At 34.2% G+C, this 17,808-nt stretch overlaps 1 protein-coding gene and 1 non-coding gene across 2 annotated transcripts in view; both read left to right on the top strand.

The window, feature by feature from the left end:
* LOC126880013 (GPI mannosyltransferase 4) overlaps positions 1-15,234 on the top strand; it is a 29,973-nt gene extending 14,739 nt beyond the window's left edge. The window contains exon 3 of the mRNA XM_050643529.1: positions 12,276-15,234. Within this exon, the coding sequence (XP_050499486.1) occupies positions 12,276-13,149 (874 nt within the window). The 3' untranslated portion in view covers positions 13,150-15,234. The remainder of the gene's footprint in view (positions 1-12,275) is intronic.
* LOC126880993 (U1 spliceosomal RNA) lies at positions 2,865-3,027 on the top strand. Its single transcript, XR_007696698.1, has one exon. It is a non-coding gene; the product is annotated as a U1 spliceosomal RNA (small nuclear RNA).
* Positions 15,235-17,808: the final 2,574 nt, after the last annotated feature.

The following is a 17,808-nucleotide window of genomic DNA, read 5'->3' as shown; positions in this document are numbered from 1 at the left end:
TTGTTTAATTCAAAATACATTTTACTGCTGTCAGAAAAGAAGAAATCCACAAGGAAGAAATTCCAGTATCTGGCTGTATACCATTAATTACAAGTAAAATTTAATAAAAGATTTTGGTCCTGGTAAAAGGTATTAGTTTAAAAAGCCCCTATAGGGCTATAAACATACAAACAAAACGTTTTCGCTTTGTAACAAGAGCATCATCAGTATTACAAGCACATGGTGGGCCACCCAAAAATACAAAGGTTGAAACCTTTTACAAATAGACTGTTCGAAAGCTAATCAACAATGATCATTATCAAATATTTAATTACTGTCACCAACTGTCAATGTCAACTTTGTTTGGGTTGCTGAAAATATAATATGAAATTACTTAATCAATTATGTTAATAATTGTTATGTTAATTGATTAACTAATCTCATAATTTTAATCAATTTTGTTTTCAGCAACCCAATAAAAGTTGACATTGACAGTTTTGGTGACAGTAATTAAATATTTGATAGTGATCATTGTTGATTATAATCAATCAGTTTATTGTAATCAATTTTCTTGATGGGAATCAAATCGAGACATCAAAAATACATGTAAACCACACTAATCATTCATTGATTGTAGGTAAAGCAGTAATTAAAATATAGCCGCAGCTGTTAAATTATTAAAAATTGCTTATTATTATTATTGATTTGTAAGTAAAAACATAAAATTACCATCAGAAAGAGTTTAATTATAGTTTATTTTAAATTAAAATCAAAATAATAGAATAAATCAGTAAACAATGTCAACATAACCTCAAAATGTGACATCTGTCAGAAGTACGCTTAATCAAATATAATTGTAATTAAATATTTGATAATGATCATTTTTGATTAGCTTTCGAACAACTGGCCCTTAAAGTCTATTTGTAGTTGTGTAATAAATATAAACATCCTAAAATCCAAAGGATGGATAAAATTCCTATGGATGTGGCTTTAGGGCAACATATGACTCCCACAGGTGGTAAGTAAGTGGGTTAATTAATTAGGTCATTATGTTATAAGTTGCCTGTCACCTCTTATAACATAATGACCTAATTAATTAACCCACTTACCACCTGTGGGAGTCATATGTTGCCCTAAAGCCACATCCATAGGAATTTTATCCATCCATGTTTATATTTATATACGACTTTTAGTCTATTTGTAACAGGTTTCAACCTTTGTATTTTTGGGTGGTTCACCATGTCCTTGTAACACTGATGATGCTCTTGTTACAGAGCGAAAACGTTTTGTTTATATGTTTATAGCCCTATAGGGGCTTTTTAAACTAAATATACCTTTAACCAGGACAAAATTTTTTTTAATAAATTTTACTTGTAAGAAATGAATAGGTATTTAAAAAATAAACATTGCTTTTCGCTTAAATTCAATGTTCAAGCTGCCACCCACCTGCTTCTTGGCAATTTAAACATTTAATTTATGCGGGACGCAATGTTTATTTTTGAAATAACCATTATTTTTTGTGAGAGCAGTAAAATATGTATTTTGAAATAAATAAATTACATAAATTTTTCTTTCTGTGCCAATAAATTTAATTTAAAAACATTTTTTAGAGCACTTTGTTCATACTGATCTAAAGCAATACCTATTTTAAAAACAAGATCATGACAAAATGGCAAACAAATTGGAACGAATCAAACTCTACATTAAGAACAATCAAACAAAGTATATCACCGTCGAAACATCCTACAAAGAGAAGAGACCAAGTGCTCATGTCCAGATTGCGACTTGGTCATACGAAGATCACCCACGACTTTTTATTAAAGAAGGAAGCCCCTCCGATGTGTTATGTGTGTGATAGTGAACTAACAGTGCAACATATAATAATAGACTGTCCCCTCTACGTTATAGAACGGCAACATCAACAGTTACCAACTACAATTAAAGATTGTTTAAGTGAAAGTAATTCATGTAAGACTCTTAATTTTTTACGTACTATAGGACTCATTAACCAAATTTAATATACCTAAATTTTGTAATTTGATGTAAATACAGATCATTGCTAATAACCCTTGTGGTTGAAGCAAATTGTAAATAAAAAAAAAAATTACATAAATTTTTCTTTCTGTGCCAATAAATTTAATTTAAAAACATTTTTTAGAGCACTTTGTATAAATAATTATGTTAATGTTTATATTACTTAATAGATAATTCAATAAACTTTCAAATGAGCTAGAAAAGCGACCGTTATTCTCATTTAAAAAAATCGCCGATTACGTCATTACGCAGGGATGGATGACGTCACTAGTATAATATATATGCCAAAAAAATCATAATTTAAAAATAAAAATCGACCTATTTCGGGATTTTTTCTTAAAGTCACCGGCTTACGAAATAATGAATTTAATCCATTTGGTTTTGTCACGCTGTATTATAACTTAATCAAACGATTCTAGATAAAAATTTAATCATCTTTAACGTTTCTTTAATCAACACACTGTGTCAAAAATATTTATCTTTGTTTAATCGGTTTAATGTCATCTCCCCCTCTCTCTCCGCCCACACATGTAGTAAATACCTACACTCATTGCTTTCTTTAACAAATTTATTTTTTATTCTTATTAAAAGTCAGTCCTAGGAAAACAATAAAATTGTATTATACATAACGAGACAAATTAGATAAAAATTTAATATGCCATTGTAACAAGTTTATCTTTAGAAAGTATTTTTAAGTCTTTTAGATGATAGAAATCCAATTATTATACGATTATACTATTGAATTTTCGTTGCTTTGCTTGCTCTACTCATAAGTAGATGTCGCGAGTAGCGTACTACGTAGATTATTGCCGCTTTGTTTCGGTTGTACCTCGGAGTGCGCGGCAAAAAGCATACTTACCTGGTGTAGGGGTTACCGTGATCAATAAGGCGGTTCCCCCAGAGTGAGGCCTTTCCATTGCACTACGGAGAGGCTGACCTCTGCGATTATCCCTAATGCGGATAACTCGGGCACGTAATTTTTGGTAGCCGGGACTGCGTACGCGCTGTCCCGACATTAAATAATTTAAACAAAATCATTACTCCAGTAGCTCCAGCTTCCAGCAGCAAGCAAATACTAGTGAATTGAGGTAGAGCGTCGATAATCAGAACTAATTGGTACAGGGGTATTTCGGATTATCGAACATATGTTCAAAATACATACAAAGCTCATAAACATAGTACATGTACATACGTTTTAGTTACAAGGAGTAAAACACCTGCATAATAAATATGTATTTATGCATAAAGAAAACAAAAATCCGCGGTCATATTTTGCCCATATTGTCATATTAAATCCAAAAATTCGGTCCGCGATCATATTTTTTAATTTTTTTTTGCGTTCGGATTAGCGATCGTTCGGATTACTAGGGTTCGGATTATCGACGCTCTACTGTAGTAAAAAGTTCCATCACAACTTGGATGTGGATGAGTCGATGAGTGGATGGATTCCGCTCCGGTTCGTCCAAGGACCGTAGCACAGCATAGAAAAAGTCTAGTTTATTATTTTTAACTATTTATAATGGGAAATAAGCCACACCACAATATTATTAAAAAATGATTTTTATTAACGTTTCGACGCCCAAATCGGGTGCCGTTGTCAAAATACAAAATACTTTTTGACAACGGCACCCGATTTGGGCGTCGAAACGTTAATAAAAATCATTTTTTATTAATATTATTAAAAAATGATTTTTATTAACGTTTCGACGCCCAAATCGGGTGCCGTTGTCAAAATACAAAATACTTTTTGACAACGGCACCCGATTTGGGCGTCGAAACGTTAATAAAAATCATTTTTTAATAATATTGTGGTGTGGCTTATTTCCCATTATAAATAGTTAAAATTGTAAAAATGCCACAAGAAAATAGCTTCAGAACAACGTCTAGTTTATTATGCTGTGACCGTAGGACCAAGGCAAGAGCTAGGGGTGTAGGGTGTAGGGGAGTCAATGGAGATCGAAAACTTGCATTGTTTCGGATAAACAAAAATCAAACTGCTTATATTTTTCTAAAACTTTTTTTGAGTTTATAAATATTATGTACAGTCGACTCTCGTTAATTCGAAACTCGAGGGACTCTTAAAATATTACGAATTATTGAGTGTTTGAAGAGAACATGGTTCGAAATTTGAGAGAGAAAATAAACAAATCTTCGAATTATTAACTGTTTATTAACTGCTATTCTACAGGGTGTCCCGAAAAGATTGGTCATACATTATACCACAGATTCTGGGGTCAAAAATAAGTTGATTGAACCTCACTTACCTATGTACAATAGTGCACACAAAAAAAGTTACAGCCCTTTGAAGTTACAAAATGAAAATCGATTTTTTTTCATATATCGAAAACTCTTAGAGATTTTTTATTGAAATTGGACATGTGGCATTTTTATGGCAGGAACATCTTTAAAAAAATTAAAGTGAAATTTGTGCACCCCATAAAAATTTTATGGGCGTTTTGTTCCTTTAAACCCCCCCAAACTTTTGTGTACGTTCCAATTAAATTATTATTGTGGCACCTTTAGTTAAACACAATGTTTTTAAAACTTTTTTGCCCCTTAGTACTTTTTCGATAAGCCAGTGTTTATCGAGATATTTTGAATATTTGTCGAATCCACCACATATTTGTATATGGTTAAGTACGATTGTAGAGACCTGTTAATAATCTGAAAATTTATTTATAATTTGCATTTTTAGGTATATTTTGAAAAAGAAGCCACATCTCGATAAAAGGTGACTTGTCAAAAAAAGACTAAGAGACAAAAAAGTTTTAAGAACACTGTGTTTAACTAATGGTACCACAGTAATAGTTTAATTGGAACGTACACAAACGTTTGGGGGCTTTAAAGGAACAAAACCCCCCTAAAATTTTTATGTAAATATATTAAAAAAGAAGCCGAATCTCGATAAAAACTGGATTATCGAAAAAATAACAAGAGGCAAAAAAGTGTTAAAAACGTTGTGTTTAACTAATGGTATCACAATAATGAATTAATTGGAACGTACACTAAAGTTTGGGGGGTTTAAGGAAACAAAACCCCCATAAATTTTTTATGGGGTGGACAAACTTCACTATAATTTTGGTTTAAGATGTTCCTGCCACAAGAATAATACATGTCCATTTTCAATAAAAAATCTCTAATAGTTTTCGATATATTGAAAAAAATCTATTCTCATTTTGTAACTTTAAAGGGCTGTAACTTTTTTTATGAGCACATTTGTACTAAGGTAAGTTAGGTGCAATCGAACTATTTTTGACCTCAGAATGTGTGGTATAATTTATGACCAATCTTTTCGGGACACCCTGTATAACGATGACAAAAGTTTAGAGTTAGAATTCGTCTACATACAGTATGTATTCATAATGTGAATTAATCAATCTTTCGAAAGAACTGTATTATACTGGTTTGCTTCAAAGCACATTGCTGCTGCTCCGAGTGCTCAATAATTTTTTTAAGAGAAAAAAGTGCCTGAAATGCTTTTTCATCACTTTCGTTTTGTAGACAGAAGGTTTGTAAGGTATCGAATGAGGATCTTGTTTCCTTAACTGACACCTCTGCCAAAGGTTCTTATGTATTATACTCATCTTCATCGTTACTTTTTTCATTCGTATCTGTCGCAGATAAAATTTCGCCATCGGTTAGTGAACCTGAGACAGTAACATCTTCACCTACTTGAACAAAGTTAGAAAAACTCACTCCGCTGATGTCAACTAATGGTTCTATTGCTGGTTATTCATCATCTATAAGTATCGGAAGATTTTCCTGATCTTCTTTTAAGAAACCGAATTTTTTGAAGCAGGTACAGAAAAAGATAGTACAGAAGAAAAAGTACAGAAAACTGTACTTACTACAATCTTTCCGCATCTTTCTCTCTGCAACTTTGAATTGTCGAGTGCTGGACGCCGATGAGTTCGAATTAACGCGTCCTTTTGTTATACAGGGTGTCCCGAAAAGAATGGTCATAAATTATACCACACATTCTGGAGTCAAAAATAGTTCGATTGAACCTAACTCACCTTAGTACAAATGTGCTCATAAAAAAAGTTACAGTCCTTTGAAGTTACAAAATGAAAATCGATTGTTTTCAATATATCGAAAACTATTAGAGATTTTTTATTGAAAATGGATATGTATCATTCTTATGGCAGGAACATCTTAAAACAATATTATAGTAAAATTTGTCCACCCCATAAAAAATTTATGGGGATTTTGTTCCCTTAAACCCCCCAAACTTTTGTGTACGTTCCAATTAATTCATTATTGTGGTATCATTAGTTAAACACAACGTTTTTAAAACTTTTTTGCGACTTAGTATTTTTTCGATAAGCCAGTTTTTATCGAGATACGGCTTCTTTTTCAATATATTTACGTAAAAATTTTATGGGAGTTTTGTTCCTTTAAACCCCCCAAATGTTTGTGTACGTTCCAATTAAACTATTATTGTGGTACCATTAGTTAAACACAGTGTTTTTAAGACTTTTACCCCTTAGTCTTTTTTTTATAAGTCACCTTTTATCGAGATGTAGCTTCTTTTTCAAAATATACCTAAAAATGTAAATTATAAATAAATTTTCAGATTATTAACAGGTCTCTATAACCGTACTTAATAACCATATACAAATATGTGGTGGATTCGACAAATATTCAAAATATCTCGATAAACACTGATTTATCGAAAAAGTACTAGGAGGCAAAAAAGTTTTAGAAACATTGTGTTTAACTAATGGTTCCACAATAATAATTCAATTGGAACGTACACAAAAGTTTGGGGGGGTTTAAGGGAACAAAACCCCATAATATTTTTATGGGGTGCACAAATTTCACTTTAATTTTTTTTTAAGATGTTGCTGCCATAAAAATGCCACATCTCCATTTTCAATAAAAAATCTCTGAGAGTTTTCGATATATGCAAAAAAATCGATTTTCATTTTGTAACTTCAAAGGGCTGTAACTTTTTTTGTGTGCACTATTGTATATAGGTAAGTGAGGTTCAATCAATATATTTTTGACCCCAGAATCTGTGGTATAATTTATGACCAATCTTTTCGGGACACCCTGTATAGCAATGATTATTTTCGTTCGAATTACCAAGTGCATAAAAATGTATTGATTTAGTTCGAAATATAAAGAGATTTTTTAGGGAACTCGTGATAACTTTGAATTATAGAGAGGTTCGAATTATCGCAGGTTTGAATTAACGCGAGTCGACTGTATAATATACCACCTACAGATTTAGCCGCTAAGCTAATCCGCTATTGGTTTACAATAATAATTATTGTTTTGGTTTTGTATAAATAATTTTAAAAATATCTGTGAATGTGAATTCATCATTTTAATTTGAACAAAAATCTTTTAGTAAAGTCTACTTTAAATAGAATACATGTCTGAATTGCCGATATAAATGAGTCAGATTAAATAAATTATTAGAAGAATTTTTTACTAAGCAACAACAATTTTGTTTAATTTAGTATTATTTTGTATTTTGACGACACCAGAACTTGGGCGTCGAAAGTTAATAAAATCATTTTTTTTGGTCAAATTGTGGCTTATTTCCTAATGAAAATAGTTGATTCATCCTTCTAATTGAAAAAAAAATTGCAAATTTTACTTATATTACGGATACCCAACGTCAGTTTATTACAATTATAATAACTACTTTATTATTAATTTGACGAAAAAAGTTATTCTTTATAAAACGCTTTGCATGGTCTAAAATCTAAGATGCAATCATAATATATCAAATTTTATCAATTTTATACGAGGTATGTAAAGATATTGCGCAATAACTACCTCTTAAAACCTACCAAATTTCGTTTGCATAATATCTCAACCGGTTTTAGAGCAATAAATAAATCGTCAGTTTATAAGAAAAAAGTTAACATCCCGTATCTCGGAAACGAATCATTTGCGGACACATGGTTATAAAGCAAACGGACATTATTTTTTCATGCAGAATTACCCCTTAAAGTTTGTCGCACTTATTTAGAAACACCCTGTATTGATGAATAACATGGCTCTTTGTTAAAGTACCTAACTTTTTTGTTATCCAACATAAGCGAATAAATAAAAAAACAGTATATTAAGAAAACCTGAGGCTACAGTTAGTTTTAATTTCAGTATTTTACAAATGCTAGAATATTCCACCGGGTGTGGTGTACTTTGAGAAAAAAAAAACACAGGCCGTGATTGGTACACCCGTTATACAATGATAATTTACCTGTCTAGCAACAATATTATTACAGCGATATTGTTAAAGAATAAGGCTATAACATATTAAAAAAATCACTTAAATCGGACAAGTTTAGGAACTTCGAGACATCAAAATGATCCATTTTGTGGGTGACCCGTGTTCTCTGGCGCGCACTGTAATATATAATATATTAGTAGATCAGTGGCGCACCTAGAATTTTCCTCTAGAGAGGGGGGTTGGCTTGGGCACCGAAATTTTTTTGTATTGTTTGTGAAAGACAAGTTACATTTTCCTAGTATTCTTTATATATTTTTTATATGCCCTAGAAGGGGTTTTAACCCCCAAACCCCCCTGGTTGCGGCACTGTAGTAGATTCATAATAATTATACTCAGATTTTTAAGATTTAGACCAGGGCGCATCTGTAAAAATATTAGTACATTTGGACGTTGAGAGGTGACTCAAATTTTTTTGCAGAAATTGTTTGAAAATAACTCAAATAATAATATTTGAGTTATCCTCCCTCTCAAAAAGGTCCGGAACATTGTTTAAATAATTAAAATGTCAAAAAATGAACTAAAAATTCGATTTTTTTCTTCGTTTTTTGATTATAACTTTAAAAAGTATTTATTTCCGAGAAAAGTTGTACTATTATAAAAGTTGCGTAATTAAATTTCCTACAATATAGAATTGGTTGAAAATTTTAAAAATAGTCACCCTTGTTGCAAAATAGCAATAATTGCGAAAAAACCATACATAAACAAGTATTCGCATTTTACGTTTTTTAACCATTTACGCTACACTTAGGACCTTCATATTTTGCCCAGAAAAACTCTATGATACAGTAAAACAATACTGTAAATTTCATTAAGATCGGTTCAATAGATTTTGCAAAATAAATTTTGCAATCCAGCTTTCGCAAAAAAAATTCATTTTTTCAAAATGTTACAGGACTGAAAATAAAGCAGATAGCAAGTTGAAATTTTTTTTTGCGTATAGAAGTGTACTGTAACTTTCATTTTCAATTTGCAAAATTAAAATCGATTAACTACCACAGCATCAGGAATTTTTTTAAATAAACATTAATTATTGGTGCTACGCGCAGGACAGCGGATAGTTTGCTCTGATTGGGCATTCCAATGACCTTTGATAATGATTGATACATTTTAAATTTTATTACATTTCGATATAAATAAATAAATTTGTTTATTGCAAAATAAAAACACATACCTACTCTATCTTTTGAAATAACACTTTTTTTAGCAAAAACTTTCTTTGTTCATATATTTTAACTTAGAGAATAAAAGTTTATTATTTTTAAACATATGCAATTGTTTAAACAATATTTCACAAACAATAATAAAATTAATTTGATTTGTGTGGAATTAAAATATTAAAATACAACAAAATAAAATTACAAATTAAAAAACAATTAAAACAAATGAACAGAACGAACTCCGAATATTCAGCAAGAATACTTATTTCTGAAATCACACATGCGCTGAAAGAAATGAAATCAGGTAAAGCACCTGGCTTTGATGGTATCCATCCAGAGTTCTTGATACACAGTGGTGCATACACGAAACAGTGGCTTGCAATGTTCTTTAATGATATACTTCAGTCAGGTAACATTCCTTTCTCACTTAAGCGAACAAAGATAATTGCAATTCCGAAACCGGGCAAATCAAACGATAAGCCAGAAAACTACCGCCCCATAGCTCTACTCAGCATGGTATATAAACTATTAGAAAAGCTTCTCCTCAACAGAATTAGTCACAGGATACTAGAAAATGTCCCCATTGAACAAGCTGGCTTCCGCCCTCATCGAAGCTGTACGGACCAAGTGCTGTCATTAACAACTTTTATAGAAGCTAGTTTTCAAAAGAAACAAAAGACAGCAACAGTATTTATAGATCTAACAGCAGCATATGATACTGTTTGGAGACAGGGATTAATATATAAACTGGCCCGCATTATCCCCTGCAAAAAGATAATTAACCTCATTGACAACATGCTGACCAACAGAGCCTTCCAGGTTATAATGGGAAAGGAGACGAGTAGACAGATGAAACTTAACAATGGTCTTCCACAGGGTTCTGTCCTTGCCCCTTTACTTTTCAGCCTCTATATTGCTGACATGCCTGAAACCGAATCTCGGAAGTTTGGATATGCTGACGACTGGACCCTTGCAATAAGCCACCAATCTTTAGAAACTACAGAAATCACTCTCACGAATGACTTATCCATCCTCAGCGAATACCTTAAGAAATGGAGACTACAGCCAAGTACTACAAAAACTGAAGTATCAGCTTTTCATCTAAACAACAAGTTGGCAAACAGAGAATTGCGAGTGTATTTTAATAACAAGCTGTTAAAACACAATAAATACCCGAAATACCTTGGGGTTACTCTAGACAGAACGCTCACATTCAGAGAACACCTGACGAAAACAGCAGCAAAATTGAAAACACGCAACAGTATAATACAGAAACTCTGCGGCACTACATGGGGGTCCACAGCATCAACATTAAGATCCTCTGCTCTTGGCCTGATTTATCCGGTGGCAGAATACTGTGCTCCAGTGTGGCTAAATAGCAGGCATACCCACCTGGTCGACACCCAACTAAACCGTACTATGCGTATGATAACAGGCACAATTAAGCCCACCCCTACAATGTGGCTACCTACCCTTAGTAATATAGCACCACCCAACCTACGCCGCGAACATGCATTGGTTAAAGAATATAACAAAATAATGGACAGTCGCCAGCTTCTAGTCCACAACGACATCCCCGATATTCTTGGAAACCGTCTCCGATCCAGGTTACCCCCTCTACAATCTGCTCAAGCGCTGCAGCAATCCAACTTTGACTTAAATACCCGATGGAGAGAAGATTGGGAAAGTAGGACAGATCCGCATTACCATAGTCTACCGGACATCATAGGGAAACCTGGCGAATTTGAACGTCCCCGTAAGATTTGGGCAGCCCTTAATCGAATTCGAACAAACTGTGGAAGATGCGCCGACTCCCTCCACAGATGGGGTAAACTCCCCTCGCCTTCTTGTGACTGCGGCGCTGCAAGACAGACGATCAGTCACATTGTTCAGGACTGCCCACGCAGAGCATACACAGGCGACCCTATAGACTTTGTAATGGCAACCGAAGGGTCAATCGAATATATAAAAAAATTGGACATCTGTTTGTGATGCATTGTATAATGCATAAATCTAAATATATTCTGTGATATACTTAAGCCATACGCTAAATAAAAAAAAATAAACAACAAAATATAGAGTAAGAAAATAATATATTAGATAAAGATTACAAGAAATTTTGGTGGAAATCAACTTGTGTGAATCGAACACCGCTGTCCTGCGCGTAGCACCAAAAATTAATGTTTATTTAAAAAATTTCTGAAGCCGTGGTAATTAATCGATTTTAATTTTGAAAATTGCAAATGAAAGGTACAGTACACTTCTATAAGCAAAAAAAATTCAACTTGCTATCTGCTTTATTTTCAGTCCTGCAACATTTTAAAAAAATGAATTTTTTTGCGAAAGCTGGATTGCAAAATTTATTTTGCAAAATCTATTAAACCGATCTTAACGAAATTTACAGTGTTGTTTTACTATATCATAAAGTTTTTCTGGGTAAAATATGAAGGTCCTAAGTATAGCGTAAATGGCTGAAAAATGTAAAAAATGTAAAAAAATTTGTATGGCTTTTTCGCAATTATTGCTATTTTGCCACAAGGGTGACTATTTTTTAAATTTTTAACAAATTCTGTATTGTAGGAAATTTAATTACGAAACTTTTATGTCAGAACAACTTTTCTCAGAAATGAATAGTTTTAAAGTTATAATAAAAAAACCAATAAAAAAATCGAAATTTTCCTTCATATTTTGACATTTTGATTATTTAAACAATGTTCCGGACCATTTTGAGTGGGAGAATAACTCAAATATTATTATTTGAGTTATTTTCAAGCAATTTCGGCAAAAAAATTTGAGTCACCTCTCAACGTCCATCTAAAAACAGATCCGCCCTGGACTAATTTTAATTCTGCTTTTAGATGCTGCTTGAAGAAATTTAACCTGTTACCAACAGTACGAAGCATAAAATGTTTAATGACGCTTTCATTCATTGTGCCTTTAGCGATGTTGTCCATTTTTCCACACCAAGAACCAAGATTTTTAATTCCATTGATAGTGCCGTTAGTCTACCTTCATGCTACAACAGTGTTGCCAGAGACGGACTATAACCTCGTGGAAGCTCCAAAGGTTCCATCTGTAGTACCAGTTAAGAAGAAAACGCAGTCTTATGTACTTCTCAGGGTATGGTTACTGCTTAATACAATTCTTACGTTGTTGTATGGATTTCTTCACCAAGGAGGAGTTTTTTCAGCTACAAATTATTTGTCGCAGCAAATGAAGATAGTCTCCAGCAGTACTGAGTACCATATTGTTACTAGTCACATATATTCGTTGCCTGAATCGTTTTTCTTACAAAGATCGCAATATCAACTGTACTTACGAGGTCAAGTAGACCGTACAATGAAAAAACGGGTATTTCTTTATGAGGAAGGTTCTAAGGACCTTTCCTTGATTCTGAAAAAGATAAAACTTATAATTAATTTAGGGAAAAAGGATGAACACAAAACGTACCTATTGATCTCAGGGAGCCTTGAAGATGACTTAGAGTATGCTTCATTGAAAACAGATTTAAAATTACATCTGCTTAAAAGATTTAGCCCTCATTTGAGTTTTGAAGCATTTCCTAATTTCTCTATGTACTGCTTAGATTTTGTGAAGCCTATGTATCGAGGAAATTGCATTCCCTTGCCTCTAGATCAGTATTTCAACTGGTTATCAAGCCTTTTTGCTTTGAATTTGTATAGAGTTGAGAGTAGTAATAATTTTACCTCGTTACATTCCGATAATGAATAGTTTAGGTTAGGTTAGGTTCGATTTGAGTGGGTGTTTGACCACTCCTCCACTCGATCAATGAATGAATAGTTAGCTCGGGGAAATAAGATATCTTTCGAGAATGTGACAAATCCAGGTACCTATCTGAAAATTTTTATATAGTTAATTTAGGCACATATAACGAAAACCGATTAGTTTTCTGCAGATTTCGGAGCCATTTTTTTAAATATTAATGTTATTGTTGAGCTTTTCGTATCCTCATACAAACATCGTCTTTTGTACGTCCGCTTTCTGTTATGACACTTCCAAGATACCTAAAGTTTTCCACATTTTCAATCTGCATGTTGTCGATATTAAATAGCGTGTTATTCTTTGCATTTATTCTCATGGATTTGGTTTTACTAATATTGATTTTCAAATCTATTTTATTGGCCTCAGTGGAAAGTGTTTCCTATAAGTTTATTGCCTATAATAACTAAAAAAATTCAATGGAACTGGATTTGTCACTGTCCCAAACAGGGTCTTTTTTGCTTATTTCCCAGTACCTACTAAATATAAGGACGTGTCTTGTCGACACGCCAAATATAAGAAATTGCGAGTAAAGTGTCCGAGTAAGCCTTATGCAATTGTTATATTTCTTTATAAACATTTTGGTATTTTTTGTGTTGCTTAGGCTTACATAATGCAATATCATGATACAGACTGTTTAGTTTTCAATTAGATATACATACTATAAATGGCAACATTGCTGCCCCGCAGCCCACCTAATTCGCTTCGATTCATTGAGTCATTCGTCATTCTACAGTGAGAATGCAACTCTCTCTCTCTCTCTCTCTCTCTCTCTCTCTCTCTCTCTCTCTCTCTCTCTCTCTCTCTCTCTCTCTCTCTCTCTCTCTCTCTCTCTGATAAGCAATGTTGGCGATTTTAGTGCTTCCTTCATAATCTAATGAAGCATTAAACAATCAGTATGTATATCAAGTTTCAAGTCACACATTTAATACTTCCACATTCCACTTTTATATTTTAGCCATTTAGTGCATAATTTCCGTCCATTATTTACACATTAATATAAGTTTCACCATTTATTTCCCGAAGTTTCTGCAGTTAATGTGTTTTAAGGTAGTGTGATAATGTCTTACCGAAGATGATGTTGTCTTCTTTATTTTTGTGCTAATTTAAATAGCTGGTAGGTGCAAGAAATAAGGTTTAACAGAATTTTTTTGTAATCTGTTGTTTAAGAAGTACCGATTGTTTTTAAACTAAAGTTGGGAAATTCGAATTTAATTTTTAGTACTCTGTTAATATAAAGTAATGTTGTAAGTTATACTTAGATCAATAATAAGTATACCAAGGGGACATGTATACTTATTATGTACAGAGTATACAAGTATACTCTGGACATGTATACTGGATAAAAAACTTTTCCTGCCCATTTACTGTGTATGAATTATACAAATTAGACCATGGCGGATCTATTTTGAGGTAGATGTGAGACATTTCATTCTGTTTTATTATTATAAAGATTTTCTATGCGAATTATGAAGGTCTTAAGTGCAAGTGGTTAAAAAATTGAACAAGAAAAGGCTTGTTTGTCCCCCTTTTTGTATTTATTGCTATTTTGCAGCAAGAGTAATAAATTAGAACATTTTACCGAGTCGTATCCCATAGAAAATTTAATTATCTTTATTTTATTTCAGTAAGACTTTGCTCCCAAATGAATCGTTTTAAATATTTTGAGTTTTTGATTAATATTCTCGAACCATTTGTGAGGGAAAAGTCAATTATTATTATTGAACCTATTAAACAACTTTTTCTGCAAAAATCAGAATGCCACATCTCACATCCACCTCAAAACGGGCAGACACGAATTGAGGACCAAAATGAAATTTTAAGTAAGGGTTTACTTTTATACCTGAAAAAAATCGCACGAATTGAGGACCAAGACTTCTGATAAAGAAATCATTATACTCAGGCATAAAATATTATTAAAAGTAGGAATCCCAATAATCGTAGATACTTATTACCTATTTAAGAAACAATATTTTAAACATACTGACTTACTTTCCGTGTCCGGAACACCAACAACTTTAAATTCTGTATTTCCAATGGTTGGCCACATAGATGGCCCTGTCATTTGCTATAATTAAGTCTTGTTCTGTGCAGGTCTCTCTCATCTCTGTGCATGATAGTAGATGCCGGCTGGTCTGAACCGCGCCACAGTCGCAGGTATCGTCCTCCTGGTATCCCCATTTTTTCAGGTTACTAGCACAACGTGAAACGCCGGTTCTTAGTCTGTTTAGCGCTTTCCAAGTCGGATACGGTAAATTGTGTCCAGCAGCCATTTCCTCCGAGGGAGGAAAATGTGTCGCGGTAGTTGACGCTTGCCATAGGTGTATTCGGCGCGTCTCTGGCGCTTCGGGGATGGATCTTGATGTTTTCAGGAAGCTTTTCCGAGATCTTAGTCTGCTTGGCTGAGTTTGGTGGTCATATAAGGGGTGTCTTCGGTCCGTCTCCTGCTTTTTCCGTTCTACCTCTGACGTGACCTTCCTCCTGATTGGTGGTGGACCAATTCCAGCAATGGGGTATACCTCTTCGATAGGTGTCGGTTTCAGGCAACCCGATATTATACGGACCGTTTCATTTAGAGCCACGTCGACGTTTTTTGCGTGAGCAGAGTTTGCCCATACTGGTGCTCCAAACTCCGCGGCCGAAAAACATAATGCCAAGGCAGAAGTGCGGAGAGTGTGTGGTTGTGCTCCCCATTTTGTATTAGTTAGCTTGCGGATGATATTATTTCTGGCACTTACTTTCTTCTTGACATCTTGACAGTGGTATCGGTAAGACAGAGTTCTATCCAGACGGACGCCAAGGTATTTTGGCGTCTTGTTGTGTTCCAGCATCTGACCACGCCATTCCACCTCCAGCGACCTTCGGGCATGCTTGTTTCTCAGGTGGAAAGCACATACCCGGGTTTTTGTGGGATTGGGTTTCAGATGGTTTTTATCATAGTATAGAGCTAAGTCTCCCAGGGCATCTGTCAGTTTCACTTCGACTTCATTGAAGGTTCTTCCCTGAGCTGCCACCGCTGTATCATCAGCGTAAATAAATTGCCTTGTTTGTTGGTGTATGGGTTGGTCGTTGGTGTATATGTTGTATAGAATCGGCGCGAGGACACTTCCCTGTGGTAGCCCATTTTTTTGGTCCCTCCACCTACTGTTCTTGGACTGGAGCGTTACGTAGAAGCGTCTATTCTGGAGGAGACATTTCACTAACCTTGTTAGTCGGAAATCCTTTGTAGTTTCGTAGAGTTTTGCGAGTAGCCGTTGATGGTTAACTGTATCATAGGCGGCAGTTAGGTCTATGAACGCTACTCCTGTTATTTCCTTCCGTTCAAAACCATCTTCAATATGTTGGGTGAGATTAAGAATTTGACTGCAGCAGCACTTTCCGGGCCTGAATCCTGCTTGTTCTGGAATAATTTTAGTCTCCACATATTCTGCGATCCGGTTCAGTATCATTCTTTCAAAGGCCTTGAAAAGGTGGCACAAGAGAGATACAGGTCTAAAACTCTTTGTATCCGCCGGATCCTTCCCTGGTTTTAAGAGGGCTACCACTCTAGCTTTTCTCCAGATTTTGGGGATTTGTAATGTACGGATGCAGCAATTCATCATTTTTACGAGCCACTCTACGGTTTTTAGTCCAAAGTTCTTTATTTGCTCTGTTCGTATGTCGTCCAGGCCAGCCGCTTTATTATCTTTCATTTGATGGATCGCGCCTCTCATCTCCTCTAGACAAAAAGAGGTACCTAGAACATCTCTTTCTTCGTCGATATTCCGTTGAGCTCTCACCTTGTTCTTTCTTGATGTCGTCTTACCGTTCATTAGAAGATGATGGGCTATCTGATCGGGTGTGACTTCTGTCATGTTGACTGCCGGAGCAGCGGGATCGTTGCCAAGATTCCGAATCAGCTTCCAGGCACGTCTGCTGTTTTGTTTCATGTCCAGACTCGTGTCCAGCTTGCACCACCTTTCCGTTCTGTTGGCAGATATCGCATGTAACATTTCCTCCCCAGCCTGTATTGTCGCTTCCGAGAAAGGGTCTTCTTCATATAGCTGTTCGTATCTTTTAAGTAGGGGTTTAGATTCTTCATTGAGCCCCGCTATGTACTCAGTTCGACAACCTCTAGGGATAAATTTCCGTGATACTTGCTTTACGATTTCATAAAACATAAAACATAAAAGCGTTACACATATTTACATATTTATACAAATAAAAGAGTTACACATATTTACATTTAATATTTATACTTTATGAAAACATGATGCAAATTTTTTTAAATCTATTCGTCTCAACAAACCGTTATTATATTCCGATATTTTAGAAGTTAACATGTTTAATCTTCGCCTAACAATTTTGTTCTTACATTTAACAGGCTCCTTAACGCTTTGAATACGAATGTAAGTATCTGTTTGAAAATTGTTTAAAACGTTTACGATGAAACCTGCATCCAACGATCTTTGTGGTGGGCTATTGTGCAGAAATTGCTTTATGAATAGCTAATTCATAATCAGCTACAATAATTTTTGGAGCAAATATTAAATTAGAATTGCGACACTTTTCTTTAAGAATAACAAAAAGTTTTTCATATGTTGACCGAAGTTTATTCGGTAATAAGCAAAA

The sequence above is a fragment of the Diabrotica virgifera genome, chromosome 2 (genome assembly GCF_917563875.1).
Source record: "Diabrotica virgifera virgifera chromosome 2, PGI_DIABVI_V3a".
NCBI lineage: Eukaryota > Metazoa > Arthropoda > Insecta > Coleoptera > Chrysomelidae > Diabrotica > Diabrotica virgifera.
The sequence above is the reverse complement of the archived record's forward strand: the minus strand, read 5'-3'. Positions and strand labels throughout refer to the sequence as shown.